The 17976-nt window shown below is 40.2% G+C and overlaps 2 protein-coding genes across 2 annotated transcripts; one reads left to right on the top strand and one right to left on the bottom strand.

Moving 5' to 3' along the window:
* The first annotated feature begins 1793 nt into the window (after nucleotides 1–1793).
* On the top strand, nucleotides 1794–8430 carry LOC146316199 (aldo-keto reductase family 1 member B1). Its single transcript, XM_084735096.1, has 9 exons — nucleotides 1794–2200; nucleotides 3604–3780; nucleotides 4126–4242; nucleotides 5127–5204; nucleotides 5308–5424; nucleotides 5683–5795; nucleotides 6996–7083; nucleotides 7175–7258; nucleotides 8209–8430. The coding sequence occupies exons 1-9, from the start codon at nucleotides 2111–2113 to the stop codon at nucleotides 8293–8295; spliced, it is 951 nt and encodes a 316-aa protein (XP_084591222.1). The 5' UTR covers nucleotides 1794–2110; the 3' UTR covers nucleotides 8296–8430.
* A 74-nt stretch (nucleotides 8431–8504) lies between these two features.
* Nucleotides 8505–15519, bottom strand: klhl36 (kelch-like family member 36). Its single transcript, XM_084735094.1, has 9 exons — nucleotides 15440–15519; nucleotides 15108–15191; nucleotides 14468–14662; nucleotides 14165–14287; nucleotides 13650–13871; nucleotides 13252–13557; nucleotides 11909–12136; nucleotides 11533–11690; nucleotides 8505–10443 (listed from the first exon to the last, which is right to left on the bottom strand). The coding sequence occupies exons 2-9, from the start codon at nucleotides 15165–15167 to the stop codon at nucleotides 9870–9872; spliced, it is 1866 nt and encodes a 621-aa protein (XP_084591220.1). The 5' UTR covers nucleotides 15168–15191; nucleotides 15440–15519; the 3' UTR covers nucleotides 8505–9869.
* Nucleotides 15520–17976: the final 2457 nt, after the last annotated feature.

Genomic DNA, 17976 nt, shown 5'->3' with positions numbered 1-17976 from the left:
TTACCAAACACATTTTGAGTTATGCCACAGAATCCATCTAAATACGCTGTACAATATACTGTGCATATTCCATCTGCTGGCTCTTTCCCGTGTCCTAGAGGCCACAACAGGTCATTTAATACAGGCTGGTGTGTAAAATAACTGAGTGTAAATTTTGAATTTACCTTAGAGAGATGAATAGACTACATTTTTTTTGTCTATTTGTTTGTTTTTATTCTCTATTGTGCACAGAAAAAGGCAGAATTTTTTTCTGAGTTGCCCTTTCTGACACATTATTTTCACCAGCTCATTAAACCATCTGCTGTTCACACCATTTCCATTTCCATCTCCATTTATTTTATGTTTATTCCAAAGTGTTTTATTTTGTATATATGAGAATTATGGTGCAATAGTCTGATTCAATGCAAGTTTTCTAATGGTCACATGGAGTACAACTACGCTCCACTAGAATTAAGTCATGAAGTCTAATCAGGAGAACATGAACATTTATTCTCTGATTATCCAGAGTTAAAGGCTAAACTAAAACAAATTCTGCTGGGTAACGAATCATTTATCAGTCAGTGATCTAGTAATTGAAAATAATTTGCGTCTTTTGTTTTTCGTTGAACATGGCTAAACAACAACACTGACAGAGGCACGTCATCCAGACTATCAATTTTATTATCAGTCAGTCAGACACAGCAGGAAAGACGGAGGATGGCAGCCATTTTTTCAACAAAGTTTGTGTGCACCGACATGGATGAATTTGTATCATTTGGATATCTTGCTGTTGAGCTCATAGCAGAATTATCAGTGCTCATTGTTGGATTGTACCAAGTTATTCATCACTGTTCATGCAGGATTTCTCAGGCAAGGCCAAGCAAGGTCATGGCACTTTTCAACAACAAGGAATTTAAATGTGCTTTATTTAAAACATAAAAGGCATCAAAACCAAATGTAAAAGGAACATATAGCAATATAAAATGACATTTCAAAGCTCATTGCTTGGTATCACTAGATATTAGATTACTCCTTGAAGATGACATGAATTATTCTATCAACAAACAGAATGGCTCCAAAGCTTAACTTGGTAATGACAACATGGTTGAACACTGAATATTATTTCAGTTCAATTGCCTATTCTGACAATCAGTGTGTGTTTTTTAATTCCAACTTCTATTTGCTGTGCTGTCCTCTTATCTTGTAATGTCTTTGAGATGTGTATGGTCTTTCTTGCATATTGCCTGTCCTGCATGGAAGGTGACATTTAGTTTCTCCCCTGGGAGATTAATAAATTGTATCATATTTTATTATATTGTATCCTTTCCTGTCCTGTCCTGTGCTGTCCTGTCCTATCCTGTCCTGTCATGTCCTGTGCTGTCCTGTGCTGTCCTGTGCTATCCTGTGCTGTCCTGTCCTATCCTGTCCTGTCATGTCCTGCCCTATCCTACCCTAATCTATTATAAAAAAAAAATAAAAATAGAGAGATATCTTATCCAAACAACCCCACACCAGCTTGCCTGATATGACCTGGAGTGCACAAAAACCATGATTTGTGAGAATGAAAATCAAGATATCTGTTTTTGCAAATGAACCCTTCATTATTATGTATTGTTACATTTGAAAATCGGGAAACTTTTGTCAGAGGATCTACAAATATTCAAATCTACAGCATTTGTGCAGCACTAAATGATACAACAGCACCATCTAAAGTTGAACTGGAGACATTACAGCAAATTTTTTCTGACAATGTGACCCTACCTGTGTGTGTGTTAAGTGTGTGTGCCACTACCCCTATGAGAAGACTGACCTTTGCAACATGCTCCTCCTCACTTACTGAGTATACGCATAAATACTTCATGGTGGTGAAGTACTTTGTGTGTTGACCAATAATTAACTACTGGGCTGATAAGGCAGGAAGAGGAAAGTGAATGAAACAGTGAGAGGAGAAGAAAAAGGAGAGAAAGAGAAGGAAAGAAACACGAGGCAGATAGATAACCTCAGCAAAGAAAACGGACGTTGACTCAGCAGTTGAGGGGAAAAAGAGGAAGAGGAAAGCTCTGACAGCGTGTAGTGTGTATGGCAAGTGTGTGCTGAGCTTCTCATTTTGTTTTTCTCCTGCTGTGGTGACATGTACTCCATGGAGGACACAGAGGTGGCCAGGACCATAGAGCTGAATGATGGCACACGCATGCCAGTTTTGGGTCTGGGGACATGGAAGGTAGCCTCAACACTCAACAATCATTCAAATATCTGCTTTTTACTCTAAAGAATCCAGCTGACATCGGTTTGTTTTCTTGCATATTGTTGCATGAGAGTAATGTTCTCGATGGTGCTTTCAAACGACATGCAGTCTGCCTAGGGAGGCAATTGAAAATCCTCAAAATGAATTCTGATTTGCAGATTACTTGTCCTTGTCCTCTTCAAATGGCAACAGTTTTGCCTGCCTCCTTTATTAAAGGAATAGTTTCACATTTTGAGGAACGAGCTTATTTCGTTTTCTTGTTGAAAGTTATATGGACAGATTGAAGATCAATTTCATGTCTGTGCATTAACTATGGAGCAAGAATCCTGAGTCAATTAGCTTAGCTTAGCATAAAGACTGGAAGCCTGGGGAAAAAGCGAGCTTCTTCTGGAAAGTTTGGAAATATGCATATGAGTATATCTAAGGCTCACTAATTAAAGCTACTACAAGGAATTTTTAAGTAGTTATGAAAAAGTATATAGTTTTTACTGATATCTCTACATGACCTACATAAGTTAATGAGACCGTCCATGAAACAAGCCCGTATTTACATTTTTCCAGGTAAAGTTACAGTGACAAAGAAACATAAGATTTTTGCTCTGGTCATTTTATTTTTAAAGTTATATTTTGTGTTTATTAATGTGGAAACACTCCCGCTTTTGTCCACAGGGGCTTCCAAAACCAACAAAACATGAAAGCTGTAGTAGTTTTAATGTGCAATTTGTTTGCTTAATCCTCACAAAAAAACAAAAAACAAAAATGTGACCTTTCTAGAGTCTCACCCAGTTACCTTTACTGTGTCGGCAAAACTCCAGAAAGTTACTGTGCCAGGTAGAGATTTAGTTCAGGATTGCTTTTGTACTGTGGTGGCAATTTATCTGCAGGGGTCATAAAGCTCATCTAATTCAAATACACACTGAACTTGGTCAATCTTAAAAGAATAGTTCCACATTTTGGGAAATTATTGACTTTTTTGCTGGGAGTTAGATGACAAAATTGATAACACTCCCACATCTGTCCGTTAAATATGAAGCTACAGCTAGTTAGCTTAGCTTTGCATAAAGACCAGGAAACCATTTTCATGCCTGTGAGCAAAGGAAAAGAAACACTTACCAGAAAGCTTAGTAATTAATGCAGTATATCTTGTTTGTTTAATGTGTACCAAATAGTTACAGTAAAAACACTGTAGGTGGATTTTGTCACCTTTGGACAGAGCTAGGCTAACTGCATTCCCGCTAATGCATTTAACCAACTGAGAGCGGTCGCTTTATATTTAACAGACAGACAGACATTAGAAGGATGTCAAGTGAACATACGGTCCAGATTGGAGCGATAAAGAAAGTGTAAGGCCCATTTTAAAATTGTTTTGCTTGTTGCAGTCCTCCCATCTTCCGCGCACCTCAGTCCAGGGTGCAGTTGAGGCTGCCATTGCGGCTGGTTACCGCCACATAGACACCGCTTACAGCTACCAAAATGAGGTTGATATTGGCAAGGCTCTGCGCTCCAAGATGCAGCAGGGCATCATCAGGCGCCAGGACATGTTCATCGTCAGTAAGGTGGGTGCTGAGGTGAGCAGGTGTTATACGAGGGTCAGGGTGAAACGTGGAAAAGGAGTTACATCTTAGTTGTTCACACAACTGATACATTTTGTCCTTCTTGAACACGCTCATCACACCCATGCCATACTTGAAAGTGCAAACTGAACCTTACACACGGAAAATGAGGGTTTCTTTAATGTTTTCTGATTTACTCAAATGAGCTTTTTAGTTGTTAAAATAAAAAGTACCATACTTTACAATAATGTATGCATTAACAAATGCTTGGATGTGTAACATGCTGTCTTTTATATTATTTACAATATTTTTGTTTTTGTTGAACCTCCTGTTTTGTACTTTTTATAGCTGTGGTGTACCCATCATGCCCCTGAGGACATCCCTGTTTGCCTGAATAAATCCCTGAATGACCTCCAGCTGGACTACCTGGATCTTTACCTTGTGCATTTCCCTGTTGGCCTCAAGGTGACCATAAAGTCTAAAATAATGTGGCAGAATTTTACTATACCTTATCTTGCCCTTATCCCAGAGGTCCTCAGCTCAGACTTGGAAAAATGTGACCAGAGATGGTGTGAAATTTTGGGGCTGTAGGGCCGATTAATGCAAAGCTCTGCCACCACACTAAATGTTTTATAGGGAAAATTTGGCGTTTTTCTTCTGGATACTCAGTCAGTGTTGATGGTAAATGCAGTCAACTGAAACAATAAATTCCTTAGTGCTGCTATATTGACCAAAGAAGCTAAGTTCTTGTGCTCGCAGAGCCGTGCTGACAGTTTCTGTACTAAGATGTATTGCAAGTGAGCTTCTGATGTATCACTTCTGTAGCTGTTGGCCAAAACTAGAAATCCAAGCTGATATAGACTGGCAGCTCCTACAAAATAAACATGCATACAAATGTACAGAAAAATATCTGGGCCTTACCCTACTGGATTTTCAACTGTATTCACCAGCAAGTCACTGGCTTGTCTACTGTTGGTGCTAAGCAGGTAGCGAACAGTGAGTTTATCAGAGCTCATCTGAATTTGCAGAAAACAACTGCCTGCTGGAAATGGGGTCAAAAGGGCATTAGTCAGAGAACCAAAATAATTAGCTAAAAGGGGATTTTAAAAAACAAAAGTTGCATCAAGCTGCAATATGAATTCTTAATGGGCACGTCACTATGAGCAATCTGTTTAAATTACACATAATTATAAATGTCAATATCAAAATTTTACTCTATGCAGGTTAAGAGCAATTTCTGGCTCTTTATGCTTTCTGAAGGGAAACAATTATACATGTTCATGAAAGGACACATTCTGTATCATAGCCTAATGGATTTGTTTGACTTGTATCTTCACATCTCTTCCTAGAAAATGGGTGATGAGCTTTTCCCAAAGAAGGATGGGGAGATGCTGACCTCTGACATAGACTATATAGATGTATGGAGGGTAAGAACACATTCAGTCTCTGTTTTCAGTTTGCACAACCACAACTGCCAGTTTGAAAAAATGAGTGGATGGTACATGTTGGTATCTAATATTGTGTTTTCAGGGGATGGAAGCCCTGCAAGCCTCAGGGAAGGTGAAGAGCATCGGTGTGTCCAACTTCAGCGTCCTGCAGCTGGAAAGACTTCTTGCTCTGTGCAGGGTGCCTCCTGCTGTCAATCAGGTACAGCATATTTAACTCCTTTATTGGCATGAGCAGGAGAAAGTCTGTTATTTAATATTTCCTTATACTTATATTTTCATTTATTAAACAAGTAATGAGTGAGTAGTCTGACTTCATTTGAGTTGTCCTGATAAAGTGATGACCTGCTCAGCAGCTGATTTTAAAACCAAGTTCAGAAACTTACCAAACTCCTCTCAAGCTGTCTCCATCATTCACAGTATGTGCTCACCTTTAATATTAATGTTATATCATTCATAGGTGGAGCTACATCCCTACCTGGTGCAGACAGAGATGATAGAGTTCTGTAAATCAAAGAACATTGCCCTGACTGCCTACAGCCCCTTTGGCTCACCTGCAAGACCCCCAGAGCTGTAAGAAACACAGCATCACTCATTCACTCCACTGACTTGACAAAAGTTTGGAATCACCTGTTATACTTAATATTTTCTGATGATTTCACACAAAGTTATTGAGCTGTTTCTCAGAGGTCTCTTTCAGTTGTCGGTTTTGTTGAACCATTGTCCAGCACCCATGTACAGAACTTTCTGGCCTCTTGGCCATCCCAAGTGCCACCCCATTATCCTTAAATTTGATTGGTTATATGTCCAGTGAGAGGTGGGATCTTAGTTTGATTCTATGTGATTAGTGTTTTTGAATTTGCATTGATATCTTTTATATATAACCTAATTTTAAGTTTTAACAAGGTAAAGTTACTTAAATAATAAATGTATAATAGAGGTACGATTTCTTTTTGAGGACTTAAGTAGAGAAAGTTTATATCGTTTTATGTTGCCACTCAGTTGTGTTGTGATTGGTAGGACTATTTACCTTTTAAAAAGACTTTAAACACCAGAATATATGAAATTGTAAGATACTGTAATGCTAGTAATTAAAGTTGATATGAGAAGTAGTACATTAATGTGCATATGTGTGTACATGCGTTCATACTTCTTGCCAACAATTGTATAAACCAGTGCCCCACCTGGGCCAACGGCAGTCAAAAAAGTCTGGAAATCCCCCTGCAGCCAGGCAAATCTTCTCTTCCCACTATGCAGAGAAACTGCTTTCATTTTTTAAAACCATCTTCAGAAACTCACTACCAGCTCCTAACTGATCAAAGGATACACAGCAGTGGATCCTGAGTAGAGCTCGACCAGTTTTAGTCTCTCCTTGAAGACGACGTGAACCTTGGTTGTTGTGGAAGAATGACTGATGCAGTCAGACTTTGTGAGGTTAGGGGGTCAGCAGATCTCACAACCCTGAGCTTCATTGTTATGCTGTGGGTCATATTCTCTTAAGAAACCTTCTCTGATCTAAAACCTCTGATCTTCTGTCCAATAAGAAGCAGACTATTGAAATTCACAGCTCATAAGGACAGATATAGGGAAAACTGACTGCAGATGGTAGGTAAAGTTCTTTGATGTTTCTGACAGACTGAAGTAGGATGCCATATCAGTCTAGAAAAGTGTGGAGTAATGAGTGTGATAGATATTTAGTACAACCACCTATTTAGCATAGTGAGTCTTGAATTAAATACCCTGTGTGCTGCTCTTTTATTTTGCCTGTCTTAGGTTCAGAGGAGACACTGATCCATACAAACTCCTGGAGGACCCAGTTGTAGCTGATATAGCCAAGAAGCATAGAGTCAGCCCTGCGCAGGTCCGTGTCAGTGAGTGAGTGCACTGTGGATGTGTGTGTGTGTGTGTGTGTATGCGTATTTTTTTTGTTAGTAACAGCAGTGTTCTTTCAGGTTTTGCTGAGGTATCATGTGCAGCAGGGGATTGCAGTCATCCCTAAGAGTGACAAGCCTCATCACATCCTTGAAAATACAAAGGTAAAACCTCTCCTCCCTCTCTGCTTTTTATCTACTTACTGTTAATATTTCTCAGGCAAGCTACTAATTGTATATTTGCTTAGGGCTCACTTTGCTTTCTGATAAATGTGTGTTCATTAGATATCGTCCGGTTCTCACAGATTGGTGATGTTTGCATTATTTAGTTGCTTCTGGGGAACTGCAGTACAACACTTCCTCCCACATACAGCTGTGACCCAACAGACTGCTTATTTTGTTTTTTTATGTACTGTACACAGTTCATACAGTTCATCTGAGCTGTTTCCACTGAAAACTGTCTACTGTGGCTGATTGATGAGAGCTGTGAGACTGGAAAAAAAAAAACAGTACAGTTGCAGGCAATAAAATCAGATAAAACATTCTGTGGGTTGTTACTATGAAGTCACTGACTGCATTGTTAAAGCTACTACAATGACTTTTTAACTGGCCATGAAACAGTCTCAGTTAGATACTGATGGTCTCCATATATGATGTACATATGCAAATAAAACCATCTGTGAGAAGATCAGCCATTTTTATATTGTTGTTCTAAACGTCTGCCACCAGGTGGGATTCTCATTGAAAGAAGATTAAATGTGTGTGTTTACATTTTCCCATGCAAAGTTGTGGAGTGTTACAAGTTAAAATAAGCAGGAGGAGATTTTTCTTAAGATAATTTTATTTTTGACATTATATTTTGAGGTTATGATGGTGGACATACACACACTTTTGTCCACAGGGGCCTTCAAAATCAACAAAATATGCTATTTTAAGTTCCTTGTAGTAGCTTTAATATAAAAATATTGATTAGTGCCCCTTTAAATTTTAAGTGAAAAACCTTTCATACCAAAAAAGAAACCAAATGACTGCATAACATACTGTATTCTAAACTATCTATCAGTATAACTGTTTGTTGTTAAAAAGTGTTTGAATGCCGTTTGTGTTTTGTGCAGATCTTTGAGTTCAGTTTGACTGAAGAGGACATGAGAGCACTGATAGGACTGAACCGAGGATGGAAAGCCTGCGTGCTTGACGGGTAAGTCAACACACAGCCATTGTAGCAAACGTCGTCTGCGAAGTGCAGCTATTTCACAGTCATGACTGTTTTTCTGTTTCTCAGAGTCAAGTCTCATCCGTATTACCCCTTTGAATGAGGAATGAGGAGAGTGGAGAGAGAAGACTCTTCTAATACCATAACAATCAATCAGACCAGCGACATGCAGGCTACCTACAGTATCACACACTGTAATTCATCACTGACTTGTTTACCTAATAATGACAGAATGTAAATATGAATATGACTAATGAATGTGAACAACAAATATCAGGGCAAGATACTTACTTTCTAATATTTTCTTCTCATAAATAAAATACTGTATGTTTGTGATATTTTTTTTAATTTGACTTACAAATGCACAGTCCAACAAATATTTCTGAAACATTTACATTTTATTACAATTTACAATACTGATCACATTATAATTTCATTAGATACACTCTAAATACGTGTGTTAAAGTTGCCATTTCTGTAAAAGCATGTAACAGTTTCTCAGTGAGAATTATCCATGTGACACAGGAGTACAGACGAAGCTTTTCAGTCTGCAGACGAGTGTAAATCGGTCCATATACTTAAAATAAAACATAAATAATAATTTAAACGAATGTAGTTTTATACTCTAAGGAGTCTTAAATATGTTGTTAAAGGTTTCACAAATGATATCCTGTTAAAAGACTTAGGTTAAAGGGATAGTTCAGATTTTTTGAAGTGGGGTTTTATGAGGTACTTATCCATAGTCAGTGTATTACCTACAGTAGATGGCAGTTGGAAGGCTTCCAGTTTGGAGAAGTTTGGCATGGAAGCTAAGCAATGTACTGCTGTGGATGGGGTCAACAGCAAAACCTATTTTAGCCACCTAAAAACATCAATATCATTTTAAGTGTTTGCTAATATTTTCACCCTTTCACCTTGTAGTCAGAAAGCCCTTCCTAACAGGGAAGTGAAGATCAGGTCATATGATTCTCTTCAAATAAGCTCTTGTAACCACCAAAGTCACACAATAAAACAAACAAACTAGCTGATCAAGGCAGGTCGACCAGCTGCTACCATGTTCTGCAAAGTAAACTTTTCAAATGAGCCTGGTGCCTTTGAAGGGAGCATACATGGATATACCAGCTCCAGTTCCCCATTGGATAAAGCTGTCTGTCAGCTGGCAGGTTAAAAGTGGTAAAAACTATTTTACATGTCATGATAACCCACCATCCAGCTCTTGAGACTTTAGAAAGACAGACAGGCCTGAATTTCAAACTTCTGCATCTACTGTACCAAGGACACATAATTGTGAATGTGAATGCAAATACAGTAGAAAGGCTGTCCATCATATAATGTAGTTTTTGTCAACATACATTTATCAGGTGCTGTTCATCAAACAAAAACACTGGTAAATTAAGTGTTTAACATTATTGCTCCTCTTCTCCCTTGCTGTGACGCAGTAGTGCCTCTGAACTTGTGAGAAAATGATTCTGATTCTGTATCAAAAGTATGTAACAGGCTGTGTCTCTGCCAAAGGGCAAGTGTTGTGTTTTTACACAAGGAGAAAGTCCTTCATTACTGTTCTTACGTGTGGTGTGATATTCCTTTTCTTCCTCGTCCCATCTTCTTCTTCTCCAGAGAGGGCGATAATAGTGAGGGTTTCACAGTACACACACATGCTGAGGCCCCTGCGATGCGTTTCGGCAGGTCTGGCCCCCTGGACCATGAGCCCTTGTCAGGGTTGTACACCTGAGTGGCTCTGGAGAAAGCCATACCCTCCCAGCTGTAGCCCCCAAGCACATAGATCCTCCCTGTCCAGACCGCAAGCCCCGCCTCGCTGTTGGGCAGCAGCAGCGGAGCCACCTGGGTCCACTGGCCACTGTGTGGGTCGTAGGACTCCACCTGCAGGATGTCAAAGCGCTCTGTGGTGTCTTCATGGTCATCACTGCCCCCAATAGCATAGATGAGGTGGTTAAGGGAGGCCATGCAGTGCCAGCCCCGAGCCAGAGACATGGCCTGGCGCTCCACCCACACATCACTGTCCCTTGATGGATCATAACTCAAGACATCCCGCCGATATGGGCCGATCTGATAGTCATGACCACCTGAGATGTAGACTATGCCACGGTGAACTGTCCCAGCATGGCCATATGTAAACCTAGAAAAGACAGGATTCAAAAAGGCAAACGTAAGACTGTTAAAAAATTGCTTAAGAAAAATTCAACAATTACAAAACACAAACAAAAAACAGACACTATAATGATAAAGGCTGAATGTCCACCACCATGCTAGCAGCACTATGAGGCTACGATAACACACATTACACAATAATGCACAAAATAGTTGTATCACTGAGGACTGGACAACTTTAGTATCAAGTAGGGTAAAGAAAAAATTTACTTTGGCCCACACGTGCCAGTGAAAACAACATTTTATCAGATGTGGCCCAACTTGTCAGGCTTAGGTCAACTTTCATCAGTTTCACCTGCACATAACAAGGCTCGGCTAGTCTCACGTTTACTTTACTTTGTACTCTGTGAGCTACAGCTGACAGGAATTCTTTCATGAGATTCTTTGAGGTGTCTTGTCAGAGCGGCATTCATTATGATTTTGACCAATTGGGGCAGACGTTTCACACATCCTTTTGATATTTACACTTTTATAAAGATGCTATGGCTAACGTGTTTGCAAACTGTTGGTTATTACACATCCAGCAGACACAGAGCATTATTAGTATTAATTCTGAGTCATGTTCACCTGATAGCACTTGGCTCCAATATTCATTCTTCTTTTACCTTTGGTTTGGTTTTAACCATCTTTTGAGAAAAAATCTTATGAGCTGGTTAAAATGACATCAGCTCTTATGTTACTAATATTTTAACATATTCACCAGTTAGTTGCTGGCTGCTCTTTGGTGATTGGCAGTGCTGAAAACAGCTGCCAGCTTCTGGTTGCAACAAGCTTGATGAAAGCTGTGAATATGCACCTCACAGCGTGCACCTCACAAATCCACTGGGCGAAAAAACAAATTAATGAGCTGGAACAGTTGATAGAGCTGAAAGGAACTGCAGAGATGCTTTAATCACTACAAGGGGAATCTGTTACATTTCATAGTGATTTGACCTATTGAGTGTGTGTCCATTAAAGTCAGTCATCCTCAGGGGATCATAAATGTCTTCAGCAAATTTTAAGGCAACCCATCCGTCAGAAAAATTTCCCCAGACCCAGTAGTAACATGTGTTCCTACCTGGGCAGTCCTGCCACGTAGGACCAGCAGTCCTCAGTGGGACAATAAACCTCCACAGAAGACAAAGCTCCAGTGTCATTCCTCCCACCCACAGCGATAAGGCACTCGCCAACTGCTCCCAAGTAAAAATCCACTCGCCGCTGGTTCATTGGAGCACCCTGTCATGGAGTGTGAGATATTTAGCTGCTAAAAGACAACAAACAGGAAGCAAGAACAGATAATGGCTGCTGGAGGGAGGGGAAATTTACTTTCACTCTGATACCTTCTCACATTACCACCTTTGCTGACTGTTCTGGCACTTTTGTTTGCATGTTCTGTGTATGCTGCACTTCATGTGAATGCAAATGTGAATAGATGTGGCTCTTTGGTACAGTACCCTGGTCCACTGGTTGTGGCGGGGGTCGTATCTGTACAGCAGGTTACAGGCAGCGTCTCCCCCATTGTCCCTTGACGAGCTGCCACCAGCGGCGAAGATGAAGCCCCCCAACACTGCTAGGCAGTGGTGGCTCCGCTGGGCCGGCAGCTCCGTTTCCACCTCCCAGCTTCCTGTTTCACCATCCAGCCGGCAAACATTGGCGCTCAGCTCCTCTCCACGTTCTGACACCTCAAGGAGTAAAGACGAGAGGTTACAGGAATCTACGGAGTTTCTGTTCTGCTAAAGTTTAGAGAGTTTACTCAAATTTACATTGGGCATCATCATTAAAAACACAAAAAGCTGTACAATTTCAGGACAGTCTGATTGCTTGGAGAACTTGTGATTATTCTATTAATCTATCAACTCATGTATTGATTAAACCAGAAATTATATTTTCGTACACAATTAATGTAGATTAACAATTAAGTAAAGGCATAATCTGCAACATTTTCCCAAAAAAACAATGCATAGACTCATATTACATAATCCGTTTCAACTATCACTTATGACCCAGTAGAAGTGTGTGGTGGCTGCATCTACAGAGACCCTGCTCTCTGCCTATATTTCCTTTTTTCCCCATTGTTTTGTTGTGCTCAGGATGTTTCACCAACCAAAAACATTAGTATTTGGCATCCTGATGCATTTAGGAACAGCTAGAACAAATCCTACTGACTCTACCATAATCCAAGATAAATATTAGTGTCAATATTTTGTTCAGTCACCTAATCAATAACATTTCCAAGCCACGTCAAATACACAAGTCAAGTCTAAAGCCTTTAAGGTCAAGTCCAAGTCAGGCCACAAGTCTTTCAATAGCCAGTCTTTAGCCACTCAAGACAAATCTGAGTCAAGACACAATTCTTAAAAGCTTCAGAAGCCTGGAAAAGAGGGCAAGATATAGAAAGTGTGTATTTAGATTTTTCAGTACTATATAGTAAGTTTCTGTGAGTGATTTAGGAGTTCTGTTCTACTCAATGATGGACTAAAGATTTTAAGATTAGTTGATTTTCTTTCTTCTTTCTCTGTTATAAGACAATGTACAAACTGTATGCTGGGCTTGGCATAAGTGACACAATAATAAAAAAATTAATTCCATCACTCTTACAACAGCAAGTCTCAAGACTACAGGTCTTCCAGCGACTCATGCTCATGTATTCAGCACATTTTTCACCAGGGCTGTAATTTAAAAAAGTACTGTAAAATAAAATATTTATTTTTATAGAATTGAGAGAAAATATTCTACATCATCAAATTCTGTAGCATTTTTCAAACTAAACAGACAGTAAACAGATTTACATCTTTACCTCTCCTCCAATCAGCAGCAGCCGCTCCACTCCCTCCCTCAGCGTGGTGCGTTCTGTTTGTAGGAGTGGCTGGGCGCTGGGCCTGGCGTGGTACTCCAGAGCTTCCTCCACTAAACCCTCGCAGTCAGCCTCCTCTGGCAGCAGAGCCCGCACCGCCGGCAGCACCCTACCCACGAGGTCTCCCATCGGCATCAGAGGGAATCGGATGTGGGAGAGGAGCTGTCTGGCATGGGCAGTCCGGTCAGGACTCTGGCTGAGCCACTGCAGGGTGGCCTGAAGAAGCGCCTGTTCGCTGTCATGCTGAACCTGATGATGAAGAGACGAGCTCAGAGATAATTTATGACGGCTTCGTCAAGAATAAATGTTCAATCTCAACATATAAACATCAGAGTATTTACCTGGCCACTGGAGAGGTAAGAGGTGAGTTTGTGTAAAGGAATGTCACGAAGGAAATCCGGGGTGAAAGAGAGCGTAGCAAAGTGTGTGAGGATGAAGTGGTCAATAAACGTGTCGAGTCGCTCCAGACTGTACAGCAGAGCCAGCTCCTGTAGGTACAGGTAGTTGTCTTCGCTCACCTCCTTCTCCAGGTATTGGCAGCAGAAATCCACCACTCGCCACACCTGAACAACAGCAGGTTTTTACTTCTAATTAGCCTTACATTTATATATAACTAGAACTCGTCCAATGAAGCACTCATAAGTGGTGTATAGACAGTAAATTAGTATTCAATAAGACAGTGTAATATTTAGAAACCATTTTAAACCTGCTGTGAGTGTGTACAAACAGTTAAAGGATACTGTACAGTGAGTCGGTCAGTATTGTGAAATAAACCCAGAAGACCCACAGCCCTGGCACATGGGGCGCACGCTCTACCAGCCAAGCCATCTGGCTACTGAAGTACTCAGCTTCTTACCTGCAAGAGGTGGGCAGCTTCCAGCACATAGTCAATGTTTCCTCCATCCAATGGCAGCTCTCCGCTGTACAGGAAGTCCACTACAGCGTTCAGACCGATGTAGGACATCCCAACTAACTCCACCTGCAGACAGGAAGAAGACAATGGAGGTTAATCAGGAGTTGGACATAATTTGTATGATAATGTTGGTGTGCACTATCAAACTACATGTTAATCCTTTCATTGCTCCTATTGTTCAAATTTTCAAATGATCTACTATTTGCTTATTTTTCCTATGTAAAAAGCTTGCAGCTTCCTATGTACCTCCTCCTGGCGCTCCTCCCTCATGCCCAAGGTGAACATAGCGTGGAAGTATGGGCTTGAGACGGCCAGCAGGGCTCGATGAGCAGGGACCCGCTGGTCATCAGCCACCAGCACCACATCACAGAACTGTCTGTGCCGCCGCTGCTCATTCAGGCCCTGCAACACCTCCACAGCTTGATCCACCCAACGGAATACCTGACAAAACAACACCACAGCACGCTGACAACAAGACTGCTGAAGTTCTAGAGGGAGCATTTCTTTCTCTTTCCCAGGGGTGAATCCTCTAGGTATGGTGTGTTTTATTCAATAAAATACCAGGGTATTCAGGGTTCCCCTGAACACACTGTGAAATGAACATCATTCTGCAGATTTGACTGAACAGCTGACAAAGAACTTATAACAAAACCAGTAAGTAATATGTATATGAGGATCAGTCCATGTTGATAATAAAAGATAATATTATTGTTTATAGTTCTATAATATCATGTTTATAGTGTCTCTTGATATTAATCACTGTCTTGCCTCAGCAAAAGTAAGTGAATGTAGATTCCTTTTTGTTTTTATTGATATGTGAGTAACTGTAATGCTCAGCTCTGTGATCGCTGCTCTCGCTGACACACACACACACACACACACTGACCTTGGACGATTCACTGATCCGCTGAGGCCGACACACACGGCTCGGTTTGCCATTGTCCATTATGTCCCCTCAGGCAGGCATCATCTAACGGAACACACACACACATTGATATTACAATACCTGGACAGCTATTTATCCTAATAGTACTTGTAACTGGACATGGAGAGCACTGATCCTCCCACGCTGTGGTCTTCATACTGGTACAACAGGAAGCAATAATACACACTGTCACACAGTCAAACAGTCAGTGACACTAATAAATTGTTAAATTCAGTCACTTACTGGTGTAAAGCACAGAGAGTTCAAATTATTATAAACTGAGAGGTGCTTACATTTGGACGTATGGAGCAGAAGGCATCTGGTTACACTGATAAAGTCAGTAGCATCTCTTGTTTCCGCAGTTTGGAACAAACAGCTGCATTTTTGGAGAAAACGATGAACCTGCGACGCTTTTCAACGACGACACTAACTGTTCCGCTTCCTGAAGCCGTCTGTTTTCACACAAACTCTTCTTACAGACGCATTTTACCGTTTCTGAAAGCACAAATAAGGCTGCACACTGTAGCGTATAGTCAGCTGGCCTGAATAAACAACCACACTTCCGGTTCAACATTTCAAAATAAACTCCTTTGTCTTATGGCTCCAAAAAACACACGCAGTAAACTAAACCCCTCATGGAGTGATAATGAGAAAAATGACAATATATGAGGCCAAACTGAACACACCCCCAAACAGTGAGCTAGCTTCGTGTAGCCCTGTCTTGTAACCTCAAAACCTTTTTAGTGGTTCTGCAGGTTTGAGATGAAAGAATCGCTCAAAACATTGTTTTAAAACTGCAGTACTAGATTGAAGGGTGTTTTTGATGAATGTAAAGAAAGGGCGATAGTGACAGGAACCAGTGGCCACTCAAAATCTAACTATTCATGTAGTTTTGACTTTAACGTTTCAACACCATTTTATTTTGAAACCAAAGCTTTTCAACCCGATGTTCACGTGCTACATTAACTGGGCTGGCTTTAATAGACATGCAGGAAATAAGAGACTGATCCGGTTACATGCGAGTGTGTTCAAGACTGACATTGTCACTGAACGTTTTAACGATATTTAACTATTGCTCTCAATACTGGTTAGTAGGTTATAATAAATTTGAATGTGAGGGCACACTTCTTCAAAAAGGACGGATGCCCACAGAATAACTACACACTTCAGAGACCAATATAATGACAAAGCCCATGTAAGGAAAAAGCCCATAGCTTCCCCATGCGTCTGGCATTTTTATATCTGAACATAACATGCTTCCAAGCATTTATATGGCTCATTGCGGCCGAAGTGGAAGTTTATTTTTTTGGAAACTGCAAAAAAGTTTATTGCATGCTATGGTTAAGAAAAACAAAACAAACAAAAACCAAAAACAAATAGAAACAAAATTGGGGTGACAGATAGAGCACTACAGATATTATGGGCAACAAAGCAAGGAGAGCTAAACTACAAATTAGGGGAAAAAATTATGCCAAACAAAGTTTGCTCAAGAATATATATATATATATATATATACATTACTTCTATCATGATGGAAGTGATTAAGTATGAGGCCCAATATAACAATCAAAAATTGGGATAAAATATCACCACAAAGACTATAGCTATATTGAAAATACCCCAAGCTATCTCCAAATAGTGTATGTACAGCTGAATTTGCTTTATTCCCTCTACATGCCCACATTAAAAAGAAGAGTGGTTAAACTAAGGCTCTATATAGCATTGTATACAAGGCTCCTCTGAGATCAGTGCTGTGTGGCTTGTTAAACAAGTGGAGTAGCAAACTGAGCTGCTACAGTACAAATTCCTCAATGGGGAAATCCAGCTGGCAGAAAAATCTGAATGTTAGTCAAATCCTAGTTTAATCCAAAGTGAGTGACTGTGTACCAGAGCTTGAAAGAGGTCACTGTATGAAATCATGGAAACCAGCAGTGAAACATATCTGGCACTCACTTGGAAATTGAAACATTTGAATTGACAATTGATACATTTCCTTTGTATGTGTCAAAATAGTAACAATAACTGTGGATAAATATTACAAAAGTGTTTAAAAAGTTTTTTTTCAGGTTTTGTGGTCATGTCTTATAATTAAAATAAAAAAAACCCTCACCTGCCACCACAAAGCAGGACAGGTTGATGATCTGCATTGAATGCCATACACATGTTACATGTAATGAATAAAATGTGTATAATATATGAAAGTAATGTAGCTGCAGCTGTTAACTTTATTTGTATAATCAGACTGTATTTCAACATAACACATGGAGATGGGTACACAAAGTAATGACTTTCTTTGTTGTTCACTGTTGATTATTACTTTTTCATATGTTTATATAACCAGTTTGTGCCTTAAGCACCAGGTCATGGACACTATTAAATTATGAGCAGGCGGTTGTGAGTGGGTGGTGGTGGACAGCAGGTGGCAGCGTGATGCAGAAACACTCAACCCACAGACACAGAACTCAGACTGTGAAAGGTGGTGGTCGGCCTCCTGATCAGGCCCATCAGTGTCAGTCATCAGAGAGCTGGTGGACTCACACTCCCTGCAGGAAGGAGGAAACCTTTTGACCCTTGTGTTGTCTGCTTGCTGTACTACAGCCAGACACTCAAATACTGACCTCTCTGTTGCCCATACACACGTGTCCCCCCTGTCTCTGGCTGACAGGTATTATTATTGTATATACTTTGTATTGTGTGTAAGTGTTTGGTATTCACATTACTTCTGTGTTGTACCTGCATTGTTACGAAGGTTGCAATAAACAGCATATTACAATATTTTGTAATTTTACTGTACAGTTTAGTACTGTAACCTAGTGTATGGTGTTTCTAT

The sequence above is a fragment of the Lutjanus erythropterus genome, chromosome 13 (assembly GCF_056507025.1).
Source record: "Lutjanus erythropterus isolate fLutEry1 chromosome 13, fLutEry1.hap2, whole genome shotgun sequence".
Classification (NCBI taxonomy): domain Eukaryota; kingdom Metazoa; phylum Chordata; class Actinopteri; order Lutjaniformes; family Lutjanidae; genus Lutjanus; species Lutjanus erythropterus.
This window is presented reverse-complemented; position numbering and strand designations above follow the sequence as displayed.